Source organism: Mesoplodon mirus, assembly GCF_964341445.2.
Source record: "Mesoplodon mirus genome assembly, chromosome: 3".
Classification (NCBI taxonomy): domain Eukaryota; kingdom Metazoa; phylum Chordata; class Mammalia; order Artiodactyla; family Ziphiidae; genus Mesoplodon; species Mesoplodon mirus.
The window spans coordinates 15734182-15752443 of record NC_138978.1 but is presented as its reverse complement, the minus strand read 5'-3'; the positions used below and the strand labels follow the sequence as shown (position 1 = coordinate 15752443).

At 48.6% G+C, this 18262-nt stretch overlaps 1 protein-coding gene across 1 annotated transcript in view; it reads left to right on the top strand.

Moving 5' to 3' along the window:
• Positions 1-6641: 6641 nt before the first annotated feature.
• The window catches only part of SPATA21 (spermatogenesis associated 21), a gene marked incomplete at its 5' end in the record, with an annotated part of 33425 nt that continues 21804 nt past the window's right edge, over positions 6642-18262 (top strand). Inside the window, 8 exon segments of the mRNA XM_082612104.1 lie at positions 6642-6764; positions 8422-8573; positions 8799-8850; positions 10167-10385; positions 13837-14132; positions 16709-17049; positions 17052-17154; positions 17626-17714. Coding sequence (XP_082468230.1) covers positions 6642-6764; positions 8422-8573; positions 8799-8850; positions 10167-10385; positions 13837-14132; positions 16709-17049; positions 17052-17154; positions 17626-17714 — 1375 coding nt within the window.

Below are 18262 nucleotides of genomic sequence, written 5' to 3'. Positions count from 1 at the left end.
TAATAGCCATCCCAGTGGGTATGAAGTTAACCTCTCTTTACGTGAATTGATTTAACTTCTAATTTCAACTTTGCTCCTTACTCTGATTCTGCACAGCAAAGAAGAAATTGAGAAGTGAGATTTCTTCCTCCTAGTTCTTTGTTCCTATCTCATTTTCCTAAAGTCCTGGAGTGGCAGAGACAGAATTCCCCTTAGAAGCTGGAGGGGAGAGATGTTGAGATGGGAGGGGAGGGCACACTCCCACACTGACAATCTTGTCCCCTCACATTCTCATCATTCTGTTTACATGTCTGCTCTCCCACTAGACTGCAAGCTTCTTCTTTGTTTCTTAAAGGTTTTTTATTTTATTTTATGTGGACCATTTTAAAAGTCTTTATTGAACTTGTTATAACATTGCTTCTGTTTTATGTTTTGGTCTTTTGGCCACGAGGCATGTGGGATCCTAGCTTCCCGACCAGGGATCGAACCTACACCCCCTGCATTGAAAGGCGAAGTCGCAACCACTGGACCGCCAGGGAAGTCCCTAGACTGCAAGCTTCTTGGATGCAGGACCCTGTCCCTGCCTTTGTGAACCCCTGTATTCAGCAGCACAGGGTCTGGTACAGAGTAAGTGCTCAGTGAATGAATGGGTAAATGAGTGTGTGTGTGTGTGTGTGTGTGTGTGTGTGTGTGTGTGTGTTCATTTGGTTACATCCCAAAGCCAAGGGGCAATTTGGGAATGAGGCACTGTGTTTCCTCTTTCACACTGTCTTTGCATCAGTATGTGCTGCACAACAGCAGGGGAAAATAGGGTATCCCAGGAGTAAAGCACCTGGACCCTTTGAGTTGGAGAAAATTTCAGCTGGGAGAGCATCTAGGACCAGCTCTAAAGAGCTAAACTTTGGGATAGCATCCCCCATCAGCACTAAGTTCCATCACTTCCTCTCTGGAAGCCAAGCAGTGTGAAGGTGGCCCACGGTGACTTTTTTTTTTTTTTTAATTTATGGCTGTGTTGGGTCTTCGTTGCTGTGCACGGGCTTTCTCTAGTTGCGGCGAGCCGGGGGCTGCTCTTCGTTGCGGTGCGCGGGCTTCTCATTGCCGTGGCTTCTCTTGTTGCGGAGCACCAGCTCTAGCTGCATGGGCTTCAGTAGTTGTGGCACATGGGCTCAGTAGTTGTGGCTCGCGGGCTCCAGGGTTCAGGCTCAGTAGTTGTGATGCACGGGCTTAGTTGCTCCATGGCATGTGGGATCTTCCCGGACCAGGGCTTGAATCTGTGTCCCCTGTCTTGGCAGGTGGATTCTCAACCACTGAGTCACGAGGGAAGCCCACGGTGACTGTTAGGGCCTCCCCATGAAGCTGCCCCTGGTAGGACACCCTCCTCTCATGAATCTGGAAGGGAATGCTCACTCCGTGCCAGGGGGCAGCCAGGCTTTACAATGTGTTCAGAGCACTTCCTGTTCAGTTCAGTCTAACAAAGATGGGTGTTGAACATCGACTATAGGCCAGGTGCTGAGTGATGGGACCACAGAGATGAGGCCCACCCAGCTCCTGCCTTCATGGAGCTAACGGAGAGGAGGAGACAGAGAGAAATGCAGAGTGAAAAGTGCTATGATGGAAGAAACCACAGGTGTGGGAGCGAAGAGAAGAGAGACCCCACTCAGCCTGGGGGCAGTCAGGGAAGGCTCTCTGGAAGAGGTTACCTTGACACAATAATCCCTGTGAAGTAAGCAGAGCAAGGATTGTTATCCTCATTGTGTAGTGGAGCCACTGAAACAGTGACCAGCCCAGGGAAACCACACTGTCCTCTAGCTGCAGGAGGTCAGACAGTCCCTTGCCTTACCCTCAAATCCCAGCCACGTGGCTAAACATGCCTGAAATGCATTTCTAAGGCTCTGCTGCCGAGAATAATTGGGCCTACTGGCTACTCACAGGTTAAAGACGTTGTTTGCCGAATGAATTCAATTCAACCCAACAGGCAGAGTATAGGCTCAGACAGAGCCCATCTCATGTGGCAGGAGACGACAGCGGTGCAAAATCTCGCTGTGATTCATCCAGGTGCTTTCTGGTAGGTCCAGGGCCAAGGTGGGGGTTTGAGATGAGCAGTTTCCTGGATGGCTTTTTTTTTTTTTTTTTTTTTTTTTTTTTTTGTGGTATGCGGGCCTCTCACTGTTGTGGCCTCTCCCGTTGCGGAGCACAGGCTCCGGATGCGCAGGCCCAGCGGCCATGGCTCACGGGCCCAGCCGCTCCGCGGCATATGGGATCCTCCCAGACCGGGGCACGAACCCGTATCCCCTGCATCGGCAGGCGGACTCTCAACCACTGCGCCACCAGGGAGGCCCTCCTGGATGGCTTTGTGAAATATATATGATAGGTCACTTATCATCTTTCCCTGCTGTATTTTCCTGCCATCATAGATATTTCTAAGCGAAGGGGAAACAACTTATAAAAGGGCACTCGATAACACAACAATCTTGAAAAAAGAAAAACGTTGGGAGATTCACACGTCCCAATTTCAATACTTACTACAAAGGGACAGTAATCAAGACAGTATAGTACTGGTACAAGGATAGACCATAGATCAATGGACTAGAACTGAGAATAAACCCTTACATTTATAGCCACTTGACTTTCCATAAGTGTGCCAAGACAATTTGATTGAGAAAGAATAGTCTTTTCAACAAATGGTGCTGGAATGAGATATCCACATTCCACATGCAAAAGAATGAAGTTGGACCCCTATCTCACACCATGTACAAAAATTCATTCAAAATGGCTATAGACCTAAATGTATGAGCTAAAACTATACAACTCTTAGAAGAAAACATAGAGAAAAATCTTTATGACCTTGGATTCATGTTATAATTAAAAGAATCTGATAGATTCTTAGATATGACACTAAAAGCACAAGCAACAAAAGGGAAAAATAGATAAATGGGACTTTAACAAAATTAAAAGCTTTGTGCTTCAAAGGACAAAAAATTGAAAGTACAATTCACATAATGTGAGAAAAATTTTGCAAATTACATATCTGAAAAGAGACTTGCATCTAGAATATACAAAGAGTTCTTACCATTCAATAATAAAAAGACAAATGACACAATTTATAAATGGACAATGAACCTGAATAGATATTTTTCCAAAGAATATACACAAACAGCCAATAAGCACATGAAAAGATGCCCAACATCATTAGCCATCAGGGAAATGCAAATCAAAACCACAATGAGCTATCACTTTATACCCACACCCACTAGAATGACTAGAATAAAATAAAAAAGACATAGTAAGTGTTGGTGAGGATGTGGAAAAATTGGAACCCTCATACATTGCTGGTGGGAATGTAAAATGATGCAGCCACTTCAGAAAACAGTATGGCAATTACTCAGGGGACTAAACACAGAGTTACCATATAACCCAGCAATTCCATTCCTAGGTATACACCCAAGAGAAATGAAAATATATCTTCACACAAAAATTTGTACACAAATGTTCATAACAGCATTATTCATAATCCAAAAAAGTAGAAACAACCCAAATGTTTATCAACTGATGAACAGATGTACAAAATGGGGACTTCCCTGGTGGCCTAGTGGTTTGAATTCCGGGCTTTCACTGCCATGGCTCAGGTTTAATCCCTGGTTGGGGAACTGAGACCCCGCAAGGTGCACGGTGCGGCCAAAGGAAAAAAAATGTAGTATATTGGCCATAAAAAGAATGAAGGGCTGATACAAGCTACAACACGGATGAACCTTGAAAACATCTGCCAAGTGAAAGCCAGTCACCAAGGACCACATATTGTATGATTCCATTTAAATGAAATGTCCAGAATAGGCAAGTCTATAGGAACAGAAAGATTAGTGGTTGCCTACGGCTAGGGGTGGGGTGGGAGGACTGAGGTGATGGCTAAGGGGTGTGGGGCTTCTTTTGGGGGTGATGAAAATATTCTAAAATTGGAGTGAGGATTGTCCAATTCTGTGAATATACTAAAAGCCATTGAATTGTACACTTTAAGTGGATGAGTGGTACAATACGTGAATTAAATCTCAATGAAGTTGTGAGGAAGAAAGTGCCCTGAAAGGGGGACAGAGTCTATATTGGCCACCCCCCCCAACTCTATCCTCAGATCCCATGCCTTTCTGCTAGGGTTGGGGCTTCCCCTTCTCATCTAGATTCTCACAGAGGTTGTAAGCTCCAGATGGGGATGGAGAGGGGGCTGGATCCCCTCTGGAGCCTCTGCCCCCTTAAAACTCCAGCTTGTGGAATACTGGGGCCTGAGAATTCTGAGGCTGAGACTGCGCTTTCTGAGGTGGAGACAATGCGGGGCGTGTTTGAGGGGTCTGGGAGGGGGGCAGATTTCCCCCAGATGGGTCATCTACCTCTGGGGCAGGAAGGCTCAGAGGAAAGGGGAAGGCTTAGGGAGCCCTAATGGGAGAGAAGGGAGGAACTCCAAGGAAAGAGAGAGGGGCTCGGTCACAGAGCTGACCTCTCTGTGCCAGGTGAGAGCCTAGGTCCTTTGGGAGGCTGGAGCTGCACCTAGAGTGGGGGTCACCTGGAAGCGGAGGCTTGTTTGCATTGTGGGGATACAGGCCCAGAGGGTAGGACTGGAGGGTAGGCAAGGTTGGGAGGAAAGGAGAAGGGAGAGGGGATTCGGGTCAGCAGCTGTTAAGGGCACCTCCCCTGTGCCCCTGGTAAACTGTGAGAGCCACCGGACCCCCAGTGTATCCCCAAGGCCTGATGCCACGTGTCTGTTATACAATTGGTGATTGCATGGGTGAGTGAGGGAATGAATTAAGCTTCTTTGGAGGCAAGATAATATGGTGAGATAAGCAGTCTTGGGAGTCACACAGGCCTGGGTTTGAAGCCGGTTCCTCTGCAGATTTGCTGTGTGGTATTGGACAAGACTCTGGGCTACCCTGAGCCTCAGTTTCCGTATCTTTAAAACAGGGCTGAACCCACTGACCTCAAGGACAGGGTGGTTAGAATACCGTTGGCAAACGTGCCCAGCAAATAGAAGGTTCCTCCATGGATGGTGGCCGGCCTGTCATGATTTAAAGTGGAAGAAGCAACATCAAGATCCTCAAGGTCTCACTGAGGGGGTAGGATTTACCCTTAGAAACCAGTTAACAGTGAAGAGAGGTCCGTGGCGTCTCTTTAGAAAGGGTGTTGATGTTGCCTCAAAGGAATTCAGAGGCCGGAGAGAAGGCTAAGGTGGTTGGAAGCTTGGAGAAGAGGTGGGAGCTTGAAGGATGGGGTGGGAGGTGCTGGAGAAAGAGAGAGAAGTGGGAAACGAGCAGAGAGGCTGGGGGATCTGCAGGGTTAGGATCGCAGGAGTCTGCCCAGATTATAACAGAATGTTTGTGTAGGGTATGGCAGTACAGCCAAATAGGAGGTTGGATAGGAGAAACAAAAGTAGAGACCCTAGGGCCTCCCTGGTTGCTCAGTGGTTGAGAATCTGCCTGCCAATGCAGGGGACACGGGTTCGATCCCTGGTCCGGGAAGATGCCACATGCCGCGGAGCAACTAAGCCTGTGCACCACAACTACTGAACCTGTGCTCTAGAGCCCGTGAGCCACAACTACTGAGCCCATGTGCTGCAGCTACTGAAGCCTGCGCGCCTAGAGCCCCTGTTCTGCAACAAGACAAGCAACCACAATGAGAAACCCACGCACTGCAACAAAGAGTAGCCCCCGCTCACCGCAACTAGAGAAAGCGTGCGTGCAGCAGCGAAGACCCAACACAGCCAAAAATAAATAAATAAAATAAATAAATTTATTAAAAAAAAAAAGTAGAGACCCTAAGAAAGGCTTTAGAAAGGGATGTGTCCAGGGCAGGGTCAAGATGCTTTGGTGAACTACCTATTGCCATTGGTGACTTTAGGGCCCCCAAGACAGATGTTCCCCACTCCTATTCCTTAGCTCCAAGAAGAACAGAATTTTCCTCTATAGCAGCAGCAGCCGTGACACTCTTGGGCTCTCTTTATTTTTGTTTTGTTTTGTTTTTGGCTGCGCCGTGCATCACGCGGGATCTTACTTCCCCAACCAGGGACTGAACCCGCGCCCCTTGCAGTGGAATAGCTGAGTCCTAACCACTGGACAACCAGGGAATTCCCTCTTGGGCTCGCTTTAAAATGCATCTTAGGATATTAAGGGCTCTGAGAAATCCTGCAGGAAAGAGCCTATTTCATTTTAACTCAGCACTTTCTGGACACATTTGGCCTCAGAACCCCCTTTTTTTTGTGGTGTACCTCATGCGACAAATATCCCCAAGAACACCTGTTAGGAAATGCTGCTGTAGGGAAAAGTGTGTGGGTTTTGGGACCCAGTAGGCCATGGTTTGATTCCTGCTCTGTGACCTATTTAGTGTTGGACCTCGGGCAAGTCACTTTGTTTCCCAGAGCCTCCTTTTCCCCAGAGTCATTGTGAGAATTGGGGGAAATATGTGGGTAAAGCATGTGGCTAGCTCTCTGGTCTTGCTGCATGCCTCTCCTGTGCCAGGCCTGGTCCTACCTCTTCCCCTGAGCCAGGCTCTCTGCATGACAGACTCCACGTGGGCTGCTGAAGAGGTAGTTAGGTAATGGGCTTGGTGGAACTTTGATTGGATGTCTTTTCTGGGAGCACAGCATTTGATGCTCCTCACTTGGTACCCTCGTTGGCCCTGGCACCATGGGCAACAGAAAGGCCCAGATGTACGTGGGGTGTAGGATCAAGGCTCCAGAGGCCCAGCCAAGTCCTGGCCTGAGGACTGCCAGCAACAGGGCTGGTGTTGAGCCATCAGAAGTCAGCCAGGTAGGGACCTACATCTCTACTCCCAGCAGCCACCTTTCCTTTCCCCTGCCCAGGTTTCCTTCCCTCCCCAGCTGCTTTAATTAAGCCTCTATTACAAGTGGCACAAAACTCAATTCAAACTGGATTGGGCAGGAATGAGAACACATCAGCTTGCGTAACTGACAAATCTACCTGTAGACTTCAGGTATGGCTGGATCAAGGTGCTCAATGAGTGTCTCTTGGCTCTGCCTTCCTCTGCGGCATTCCCAGTCAGGCTCTCTCTGCAAAATGGCAAGAATTGCCCTGGCCACTCCAGGCTTAAATCTTCCCATCTTACATCCTCTGGCTTAGCATTCCCAACAGGAGGAGAGCCTTTTTGCAATAGTTGAAGAAAGTCTCTGGTATCAGTGTCACTGGCCCAAGTTGTAGTCATATGTTTAGCCCTGAACCAGTCACCATGGCAGGGCAGAGTGGCCTGGATCTCTTAGTATAATGGAACCAGAGGTGGTACTCAGCTGGCTCCGCCGAGCCACATGGGCCAAATGGAAACAGGAAGTTTCCCATAAAAGAATGTTGGCTTTGTTACCAAAAGAGAGGCTGGCTGGGTGAGCAAAACAAGAATTGCCTACTTACTTCCATGGCCTTTAGCCTCCCCATCCCTTCTATCCTTTATTCCCCTGACAGCTGCTCAAAGCTTCCATCCATGACCCTCCTCATCCCCTGGCCTGCAACCTAAGCTCTCATTACTCTTCTTGGCCTCTTTCCATCAAAAAAAAATTTTTTTTAAGTGCCAAGTGGCATGAATTGAAGAGCACAGAGAAGAGCTTCCTTTCTGTGTCCCCAGAGCCAAAAATGTCACCATAAAAAAAGTCAACACTCCCTTGGATTAAGTATCACCCTCTCCTTGTAGCCTCTGTTATAAATCATGGCTTCTCCTAGGCCCCTGGAGAGGGCCTGAAATGGGGGTCTTGGAAGGAGGCTGGGGTAAACATTCAGGGCTTCCTTTACCTGCCCATTTATTTTTCCAATGCGCATAGTCAGGGGGTCTCAGTGCCACCACTTAACCAGCTGTATGACCTTGGGCATGTCACTGCAGCCCTTTGAGCCTCATGGGCTCATGTGTGTCATGTTGAGGATTAACTGGGTTAAGTCCCTGGAGGCACCTGACACTGGCCCTGCCCCGTGGTAGATGCCCTTAGTGTTGGCTCACAATGCAAACTTGTATTATCAACTGATTGGGCCAGGTTGCCTGGAGTTTGCTGACTCAGGCGAGGCTTGGAGCTGCCTCTAAGTCACTGACTCAAGGTCACCCAACTAGAGAGTGATGGGCATCAAAACCCAGCTCCAGAGCCTGAGCTCTGAAGTAGCGGAAATTGTGGAAGCCTCTCTCAGAACTTGTGAGGGTCTTGAAGTCCCCCAGGGCACTCTGTCAAGTTGTCCTCAGTGGCATCCCCTTGGCCCAGGTACTACTCTGGACTCCAGGTTCACGCTGGAGCCATTGGTGCTGACCGAGCCTCTCTCCCCCTGCCCCTTGTCTCCTCCTTGCCTCTCTCCAATGTCTTCCCCAGTTAGGCACGGGATCTCTCCGTCCCTGAGGCCAGGACGATGCCAAAGAGTGGGAGAATCCCTCCAGAATGGGCCAACACTTGAGCCAGTGCCATGGGCATCTTCGTTCTAGGTTGTGTTTACAGATGCTGAAGGGATAGACAGTGGGAAGCAGCCCTCATCAGAACCAGGAGAGCCAGAGGACGGGCCCAGACACAGAGAGGCATCAGAGGAGGGGTCTCCAGAGCTCAGCACCCAGGAGCTGATGCCTCCGGCAGGGCCAAGGTGAGCCGGGGGCTTCCCAGAGAGCAGCTCCAGGAGAGAATCCCCTGTGACTCACCTGGTGGTGGGGGAGAGGAGGGACAACTTCCAGGCTAAGGTGGATCCACCCAGTCACAGCCCCTGTACTTCTCTTTCATAGCACGAATCACACTAAATAATGATTCATGTTGACCTTTTGTCTGAGCTCCCCCACTAGACCACAAACTTCTGTGATGTGTCTTGTTCAAGGGGCATTTATGTCTTGTTTAACCTCACATCCCTCATGCCGGAGACTCTGCCTGTAGCAGATGCGCAATAAATACGTATTCACTGAATTCATAGAAGAATGAACAAAAGAGAGGCTGCGAGACACAGAAACACACATTTATGTGGAATTTTTGTTATTACTTTCTAAATATTGTATATATCTTTAAGCTTGCCTACAGTGAGAATATATTCTTTTTAAAAAGAGAAAATGGAGAGAGAGCCAGAGAGAGGCAAAGTGAAAGACTTGGGAGACTGGTCAGCTTATCATTTAAATTTGATTATAACCAAAAACCTCTAAATAATCTCCTCTACACGATAAGTTAGGGGAATCAGTCAAAGCCAGGTGTCAGCACCCCTGAGACAGGCGCTGCGCAACGTGCTGGTGGAAATAGAAACCATTTCCACACATCTGCTTACACAACTTGGCAATTTGTTTAAACTGCTTTAAAACTGTCTTTACCCTCATCTATTTCTAGAAATATCTAGGAAATAAGTGCATATTCAGGCAAAGTTTTATGCACAAAGATTTCCACATTATTTTAAATGCTAAAAAACTGGAAACACCAGTGTGCACTAAATGCTCACAATAGGGGGATGGTTAAGTAAATTATGATTATCTATAAAATAGAGAATTTTAGGGGACTTCCCTGGCGGTCCAGCAGTTAAGACTCCACGCTTCCACTGAAGGGGGCGCAGGTTCAATCCCTGTTCAGGGAACTAAGATCCCACATGCCACACAGTGTGGCCAAAAAGTTAAAAAACGAGAGAGAGAATTTTATACTTTCATTAAAAAGCATGCTTATGAGAGATTTTTGGCATTGGAAAAATTTAGATTATACTGTTAATTGAAAAAAGATTGCAAAATTGTATTCGCAATATAACTAGGTAAAATTATGTAATTATTGAAGATGGTATTTAAATTAATCCCCATTAAATATATGTATGTATATCCTTAGGAAGAAGCCTGCAGGAAATACTCCAGAATATTAAAGTGAGATCAGATAGGTGCAGATTCAAATCCGGACCTGTCAACTTCAGCTTAATGACCCAAGGCTCAAGTCTTCCGACCTCTCTGAATCTCAGTTCTCCCTGATCTTTCTTTTTTTTTTTCTAAAAAGCAATAAGTAATAATAAAAATATTAAATCCTAACTCTCTTAAACATTGACCTCAAAGTGTCTGTGATTGGGGGAATTCACGTTAGTCCTTTATTCCTTCTCCTAGGCATTAAGTATGTACCTATGGTGTGCCGAGCCCTGTGCGGGTGTTCTGGGAACTACGAAGAAATATAAGAATGTAAAACTCTGCCCCAGTTTGGGAGCTGAGGTGTCCCTTTGTCTGTTCTCCCCAAGATGAAGCAGTTATCTTTGGCCCCCCAGGAAGGGCCCGGGGAGCTGCAAGCAGGCCAGGATCAGGCCACGCCAGGAAGTGAGCTGGAGGTGCTGCCCTCCAGGGTCCCTGCAGCACAGGAAAGGCTGCAGCAGCAGAGCTCATGGAAGGAGACCGAGGACCAACAGGGGAGCCAGCAGAACCTAGGGACTGTGGAGGGTCAGTTCCCCGAGAGCCGCCAGGTAATGTCCATGGAGACTGGGGCAGGAGGGTATGGAATGACTGACCCACAGGGGAGGTGAGGGAGCAGGGAATTGTTGGAGGAGATGGGGGGCTCTGTGTAAAATTAAAATCGGGACATGCTGGGTTTAACAAAGCTCAGACAGCTTTTCATGAAGATGGCGCCGAAGGCAAAGAAGGAAGCCCCTGCCCCTCCTGAAGCCAAAGCCAAAACAAAGCCTTTGAAGGCCAAGAAAGCAGTGTGGAAAGGCGTCCATAGCCACACACACACACAAAAGAAGATCCGGACGTCACTCACCTTCCGATGGCCCAAAACACTGCGGCTCAGGAGGCAGCCCAAATATCCTCAGAAGAGCCCCCTAGGAGAAACAAGCTTGACCACTGTGCCACCATCAAGGTCCCCTCACCACCGAGTCAGACGTGAAGAAAATAGAAGACGACAAGGGACTTCCCTTCCTTGTCGGAGTGGCGGAGTGGTTAAGAATCTGCCTGCCAATGCAGGGGACACGGGTTCGAGCCCTGGTCCCACATGCTGTGGAGCAACTAAGCCTGTGTGCCACAACTACTGAAGCTCGCGCGCCTAGAGCCTGAGTTCTGCTACAAGAGAAGCCACCGCAGTGAAAAGCCTGTGCGCCGCAACGAAGAGTAGCCCCTGCTCACCACAAGTAGAGAAAGCCTGCACGCAGCAACGAAGACCCAACGCAGCCAAAAATAAATAAATAAAAAGAAAACGAAAGGAAAATAGAAGACAACACACTGGTGTTCATTGCAGATGTCAAGGCCAACAAGCACCAGTTTAAACAGGCTGTGAAGAAGCTCTATGACATTGACGTGGCTAAGGTCCACACCCTGATCAGGCCTGATGGAGAAAACAAGGCATATGTTTGACTGGCTCCTGACTATGATGCTTTAGATGTTGCCAACAACATTGGGATCATCTATACTGAGTCCAGCTGGCCAATTCTCAATATAAAAGTTTTCACTATAAAACAACAAAAACAAAGCTCAATTTTTTTTTTTTTAATGCTAGGGTATTCTAGCATCTGTTTCTTAGCTGCTGAGCACTATGGCACCCTGCAAGATGTGGTTAGAGTATGGTGCCCTTTCCAAACTTATTTGACTGTAAAATATCTTTTAATTTATTTCTATTTTAAGATTTAAGGTTTTTTTGTTTTTTTTTTTAAACAGCTTCAGTAAGGTATAATTGACATACACTTGCGCATACTTCAAGTATACAATTTGATGTTTTGGACACATGTGTATACCCACGAAACCATCACCACAATCAAGAAAACAAACACATCTATCACCCCCCAAAATTTTCTGTGCCCCTTTGTCATCTCTCTTCCCATTCACCCCCAGCCTCAGGCAACCACTGATCTGCATTCTGTCGCTATAAATTTGTTTGTATTTCCCAAAATTTTCCATAAATAGAAACATACAGTATCCACTCTTTTAGTCTGGCGTCTTTAAATTATCATGATTATTTTGAGAGTCAGCTATGTTATTGTGTGGATGAATGCTTTATTCTTTTTATTGCTGAGTAATATTCCATTGTATGGATATGTCACAATTTCTTGTCCTACTATATAGCAGAGGGAACTATATTCAATATCTTGTGATAAACCATATAGGAAAAGAGTATGAAAAGGAATGTTTATATATGTATAACTGAATCACTTTGCTGTACAGTGGAAATAAACAAAAACCAGTTTCTTCATTCTTTCATCTATTGATGGACATTTGGTTTGTTTCAACTTTTTGACTACTACAAATAAGACAGACAGAAACATTCATGTCTATATGTACATGTACTTTCATTTCTCTTGGGCAAATAAATGCCTAGGAGTAGAATGGGCCATATGGTATTTGTATGTTTAACTTATTAAGAAACTGCCAAACTTTTCTCCAAGGTGGTTGTACCATTTTACATTCCCATCAGCAATGTATGAGAATTCCACTTGTTCCACATCCTCCCCAAAACTTGGTATGGTCAGTTTTTAATTTTAAGCATTCTAACAGGTGTATAGTTGAATCTCACTGTGGTCTTTATTTTCATTTTCCTAATGACTAATCATGTCAAGCATCTTTTCATGCGCTTATGGGCCATTTGTATATCTTTGGAGAAATGTCTATTCAAATACTTTGCCCATCATTTTAATTGAATTAGTCAATTTATAGTTGAGTTGTAAGAGCACTTCATATATTCTGGATACGAGACTGTTATCAGATCTATGATTTACAAATTTTTTCTTCCATTCTATGGATTGTCATTTCACTTTCTGACCTTTTTTTTTTTACAAAACTGGGTTGTTTTTTTATTCTTGAGTTTTGAGAATTCTTATATATTCTGAATACAAGTCCTTTATAATATATGTTAATTTGTAAATGTTTTCTCCCAGTCTGGGAGCTGTCTTTTCCATTCTCTTTTTTTTTTTTTCTTTTTTTTTTGCAGTACGCGGACCTCTAACTGTTGTGGCCTCACCCGTTGCGGAGCGCAGGCTCCGGACGCACAGGCTCAGCGGCCATGGCTCACGGGCCCAGCTGCTCCGCGGCACGTGGGATCCTCCCGGACCGGGGCACGAACCCGTGTCCCCTGCATCGGCAGGCGGACTCTCAACCACTGTGCCACCAGGGAAGCCCCTCCATTCTCTTAACAGTGACTTTCAACGAACAGAAGTTCTTAATTTTGATGAAGTCTAATTGATCAGCTTTTTCTTTATGGCTGTGCTTTTGGTATTATTTCTTAGAAATCTTTACTCAACCTGAAGTCACATAGGATTTTCTCCGATGTTTTCTTTGAGAAGTTTTATTGTTTTAGGTTTAACATTTAGGGTTATGATCCACCTTGAGTTAATATTTTGCATACGGTCTGAGTGATGGATTGAGGTTCATTTTTTGCATATGGCTGTCCAACCATCCCAGCACCATTTGTTGAAGACTATCCTTTCTCTGCTGAGTGTGCACCTTTGTCGAAAATCACTTGACCACATACGTGTGGGTCTCTCTACTTTGTTTCATTCATCTATTTGTCTATCCTTATTCCAACACCACACTGTCTTGATTATAGCAACTTACTAAAGTCTTGAAATCAGTTAGTGTAAAAATCCCCTTTGTAGGGAGTGCCGTGAAGGACTCTTGTTCTTTGAAACATCCCTTGGGAAATCCCATTTAAAGAGGATCATCTCACTTTCTCCAGGCTCCCATTCCACCTGCACAGAGAAGCCTGGATTATGACTTTGGGCAGGCCCTGCCTCCTCTGGACCTCAGTGTCCTCATCCCTCAAAATGAGGGAAAGTGGGCAACCTTCTAGGGGTGCTGGGAGAACTCAGTAAGATAATGCTTGCAGTGTTTGCTTGAGTAAGGGTTTGACAGCTGGTCTCTGGGTGAGTGTTGAGGGTCACCTGAGAGCCAGGATGGGGCTTGCCATCTTGATGTCCTTGTCCTTGGCAGGACCCAGAGTGTCAGCCCTTCCCAGGTCACCTGGCCGCCAATGAGTCAGACATAGCGCAGCCAACAGAGCCCTGTTGCACCTTGGGCAGCCGTGGACAGCAACTGGGGGACAAGCTCCCCAAGGAAGTGGACACCCCACCCATCAGGCCACAGGGTGCTCTGCCAGAGCCTGGCTCAGGGGAACATGAGGACAGTCCCCAGGAAGCAATGTCCCTAATGCCCATGGCAACTCTGGAGGAAAAGACAGCCCACTCTTCCCCACCATCTATGCCAAGACCTAACACATCCAAAGAAAGGTAAGGCATCCTCTGATGGCCCCCCACCCCACTCCCTGACCCCAACAAGATTGCTCTTCTGCTAAGCTACAGGGGAGGTGAATTCTAGTCCTGACAGCTCCTGATATGATGTAGAACTTGGTCAAGTCATGCCCCGCTGGGCCTCCATTTCCCCATCTGTATAGTAGCTCTAATACCAGAATTCTTTGTTCCATGGGCCTATTCTTCAAGAGCCACCTCCCCACAGGGGATGTGAGGGTACGAGGAGCCTGTCTGGGATTAGAAGGCCAGGGGAACTAAGCTGGGGCGCTGGACCTGAGTGTCCTGGGGGCTGAGAGAAGGGGCAAGCCTTGAGCCGAGCCCCTTCCTCACCTGGGAGTTCCTCCCTTGTTTAGGGACAAGGCTGTGGAGATCCAGGCAGCACTGGGCCTGTAAGTAGAGCCACAGTGGGGATGGGGACACGGTGGGCTGGGGATCAGGAGGATGAAGGGGGCAGAGGCAGAAATGGGACAGTATTTGGAGTCAAACTGGGGAAGGTGTGAGTGTGTGCCTGTGTGTTTGCATGAGTGTGCACATGTATGTGCATGCGTGTACATGTTTGCACATGTGCGTGTGTGTGCATCTTGGGTGGGGGTCAAGGAGGCTCTTACACTCTAGAGTCCTTGGATTCACCCCAGGTCGTGGCTTTTTCCACATCAGCACGGATTTCTGCCACCCATTTGCTCTCAGTCACAGCACACAACCCAAAGCTTCCCTGAACACCTGGGAGGCTCCCATCCCCCTCCCAGCCATCTCCACCTCTGCCAACTCTGCCACTTCCTGGTTCTTTGATTTGACTGGGCAACCTGTGAATATACAGTCATCGTCTGCTTGGTGGAATGGTAGGTTGGAAAAAGGGAAATCAAAAGAGCCTTTAGGGAGTATAATCTACAAAAATATTGAACCACTATGTTGTATACTTGAAACTAATATAATATTGTAAATCAACTATACTTCAATTTAAAAAAAGAGGCTTTAGGTTTGGGGCCTGAGCAACAACTGGTGTCATTAACCAAGGTGGTGACACTGGGGAAGGAGCAGACAGGAAGAACCTAAGGTTCTGCTTTGGTCATGTTCTAGACACCCAAGAAGAAATGCCAGGAGGACGTCTGGAGTTAGGAAGGACAGAGAAGTCAGGATGGGAGATGTAAATGTGAAAAAAATGGGGATAACATCTAGGAGAGTGAATATAGAGCAGGAAGGCATCTGAGGACAAATCACTGGGTCTCTACCACATTTAGAAATGGAGGGGCTTCCCTGGTGGCGCAGTGGTTAAGAATCTGCCTGCCAATGCAGGGGACACAGGTTCAAGCCCTGGTCCGGGAAGATCCCACATGCTACGGAGTAACTAAGCCCGTGTGCCACAACTGCTGAGCCTGTGCCCTAGAGCCCGTGAGCCACAACTACTGAAGCCCATGCGCCACAACTACTGAAGCCTGTGCGCCTAGAGCCTGTGCTCCACAATAAGAGAAGCCACCGCAATGAGGAGGCTGCGCATGGCAATGAAGAGTAGCCCCCGCTCGCCACAACTAGACAAAGCCCACGTGCAGCAACGAAGACCCAATGCAGCCAAAAATAAATAAATAAATAAAAAAGAAATGGAGCGAGAGCAAGGAATAGCCAGCGAAGGAGGCTGCCGAATACTCAGGGAGGGAACCAGCCGGTGAGAGAGTGGGAGTCTGGTGAAGAAGGCATTTCCAGAGGGGTGGAGTGGTCATCTGGGTCCATCATCACTCAGTGGTAGGCTCTGAGGAGGGCAGAGATCTGACCACCGCCTTGCAAGAGTCTGGTTGGGGCGTGCTGGCAGAAGCCGGACTGCAGATAGGAGGAAAGTGGAGATGGAGTACAGCCAAATCTTTCAAGGAATTTTGCTCTAAAGGAAGAGCAGAGAACTGGGATGGTAGTTGGAAGGCTTTGTACTGTCGGGAGAGTTTTTTCTTTTAAAGACGGAAGATAATACAGCATGTTTCCATGCTGAGGGGAATCATCTGGCGGAGAGGGTAGTGCTGATACTTTAGGAAAAGCGGGTGTGTGGTGAGAGCTACGTCTTTGAACGGGAGAAAGGGCTGGGCTGGAGCCTGCGTGGCGTGGCCTGGTTGGAGGTGGGCAGGGGACAGCTCATCCCTCTAATGGGACGGATGCAGGAGGTGCTGCATTTGCTGAATGAATGAGTGGGAATTTATCGAGTGCCTACCACAAGCTGGCTGCTGGGTCAATATGGATAAAAGAGGCAGATGAAGTCCTGCCCTCTGGAAACTTACTTCTGGTCAGGCAGGCAAACAACAGGCACGGACAGGGCCATTGCAAATTGTGTTGATTGCAGTGAAGCAAATAAACAAGTGGTGAGACGGGGAGTAACTCGCTCAAGACCACAGCTCAGAGAGCCAGGAGCGAGCAGAGCCCAGGTCAGGGGTCGGGAGGACACGGGGGAGGAGCCCAGTAGGTTGCAGGGGAGAGGTGGGCCTCCCCAGGGGCCCAGAGAGGGAGGGGCAGGGTGAGGATCCGCTGCAGAGTGGGTGGCTGGGAGAAGTTTTGTGAGACAATCTGGCTGGCCGGAGGCCTCCCAAATCCCCTCCCCAGTCCCGTCCCCAGGAGGCGAGGGACATCGGCGAGAGGAGGGAGATGGACCATACCCAGAAGCAGCCTCAGGAGCCCGCAGGGGCCACGGGGGCCCAGAACCTTGGCAACCCCCGGCCAGCCTTCATAAAGTGCTTGTTGGAGGTGGAAGAGGAGAAGGCCACGCATTGGAGGGTCACCAAGGCCTGCACACTGCCAAACTGGAAGTCCCCCAGGACCCTGACCCCCGTGCCCGTCTCTGCCCCGGTTGGCAACTCAGCCCCAACCCTGCCTCTGACCCTGCCTCAGACCCCTGCCTTGGCTCCTGCCATGGCCCCATGCTGGGCCGACCGCCAGCCCCTGGGCCACTTCCTGCCTCCACAGGAGCCCCAGCTTCAGTGCCCGTCACGGTCCTGCCGGTCCCTGCATCAGACCTGGGCTGGAGAAGGACATAACTTTTGCACCACAGCGGGGAGAGGAGCCTGAACTACCCCAAGGCACAGGAGGAGCCACCCCAGAAAGGGTGCCTGGGGTCAGGGCCTGGTCCCAGGGCCCCTGGCTACTCTCTTCTAGATTCTTGTCCCTGTCACTGCACCTGTCTGTTCCCTCCCATGTGTCCCCCCTCCATTTCCCCTCACTTCTGTCTCCTCTCTGTCTTTCCCAGCTCTTGATCTTACATATCTAGTCCCCTTTTTCATTGCCAACCCCCTTTTTCTTTCTAACCCCCTAGACTCCCCATACCTCTGCCTTGCTCCTCCTCTGGGTCACTCGTAGACTCTCCTGACCTCTTAAAGCCTCCCCTGGGGTTCCTCCCATGACCCCCTCTGCCCAGCTTCCCATCACCCGCCCCTAGCTTTTGGTGCAGGGCCGGGGTGGGTGGCCGGATGTGTGCCCTTTGCCCAGGCTCTGTCCTCTGCAGGCAGGAGCTGGAAGAACACTGCCTCCTGAAGGTGTGTCAGACCTGGGAGGAGAGGTCGGAAGAGCACCTCACACCGAAGCAAGAGGAAGGTGAGGGCGGGCCTGGTCAGGGGAGCCCCTTGTGGGGCAGGCAGAACCCTCAGTCCTTGGGTTTATAAGCCCAGGGTGAGGGACAGGGTTGCTGATCATGCTGCTGCCCTGCTACTTACCCCAGCCCTGCATTTGGCTAGTGGGGTAGGAGGCTGACCCAAACTCTCACACACCTCTGGGTCGGGGAGCCACAATCCTGCTGGGTCCTCTCACTTGGGGTCCAGTTCTCTTCCCTGTTCCAGAGCCACCTGTCTGAATGAATGGAGCAAGCCCTGCAAAGTTCTTTCGTTTTTGGAGACGTTTGTGCCTACCCCAACCCAAGCCCATGCTATTGGTCCTCTGCAGAGGCCACCTGGATGGGACGCAGGGCTCTAGAGCCTCCACCTGTCCTAGACCATCCCTCACCATTTAACAAGACCACCCGCCCTGGACATGTTACCGAACCAAACTGGGGTCTGCTTGTCCACGCGCAGTAAAGTCAATCTACTGACACCGGGTTGTGGTGAAGGAGAGGGCAGCGTTTATTGCAGGCTCCAAGCAAGGAGTCC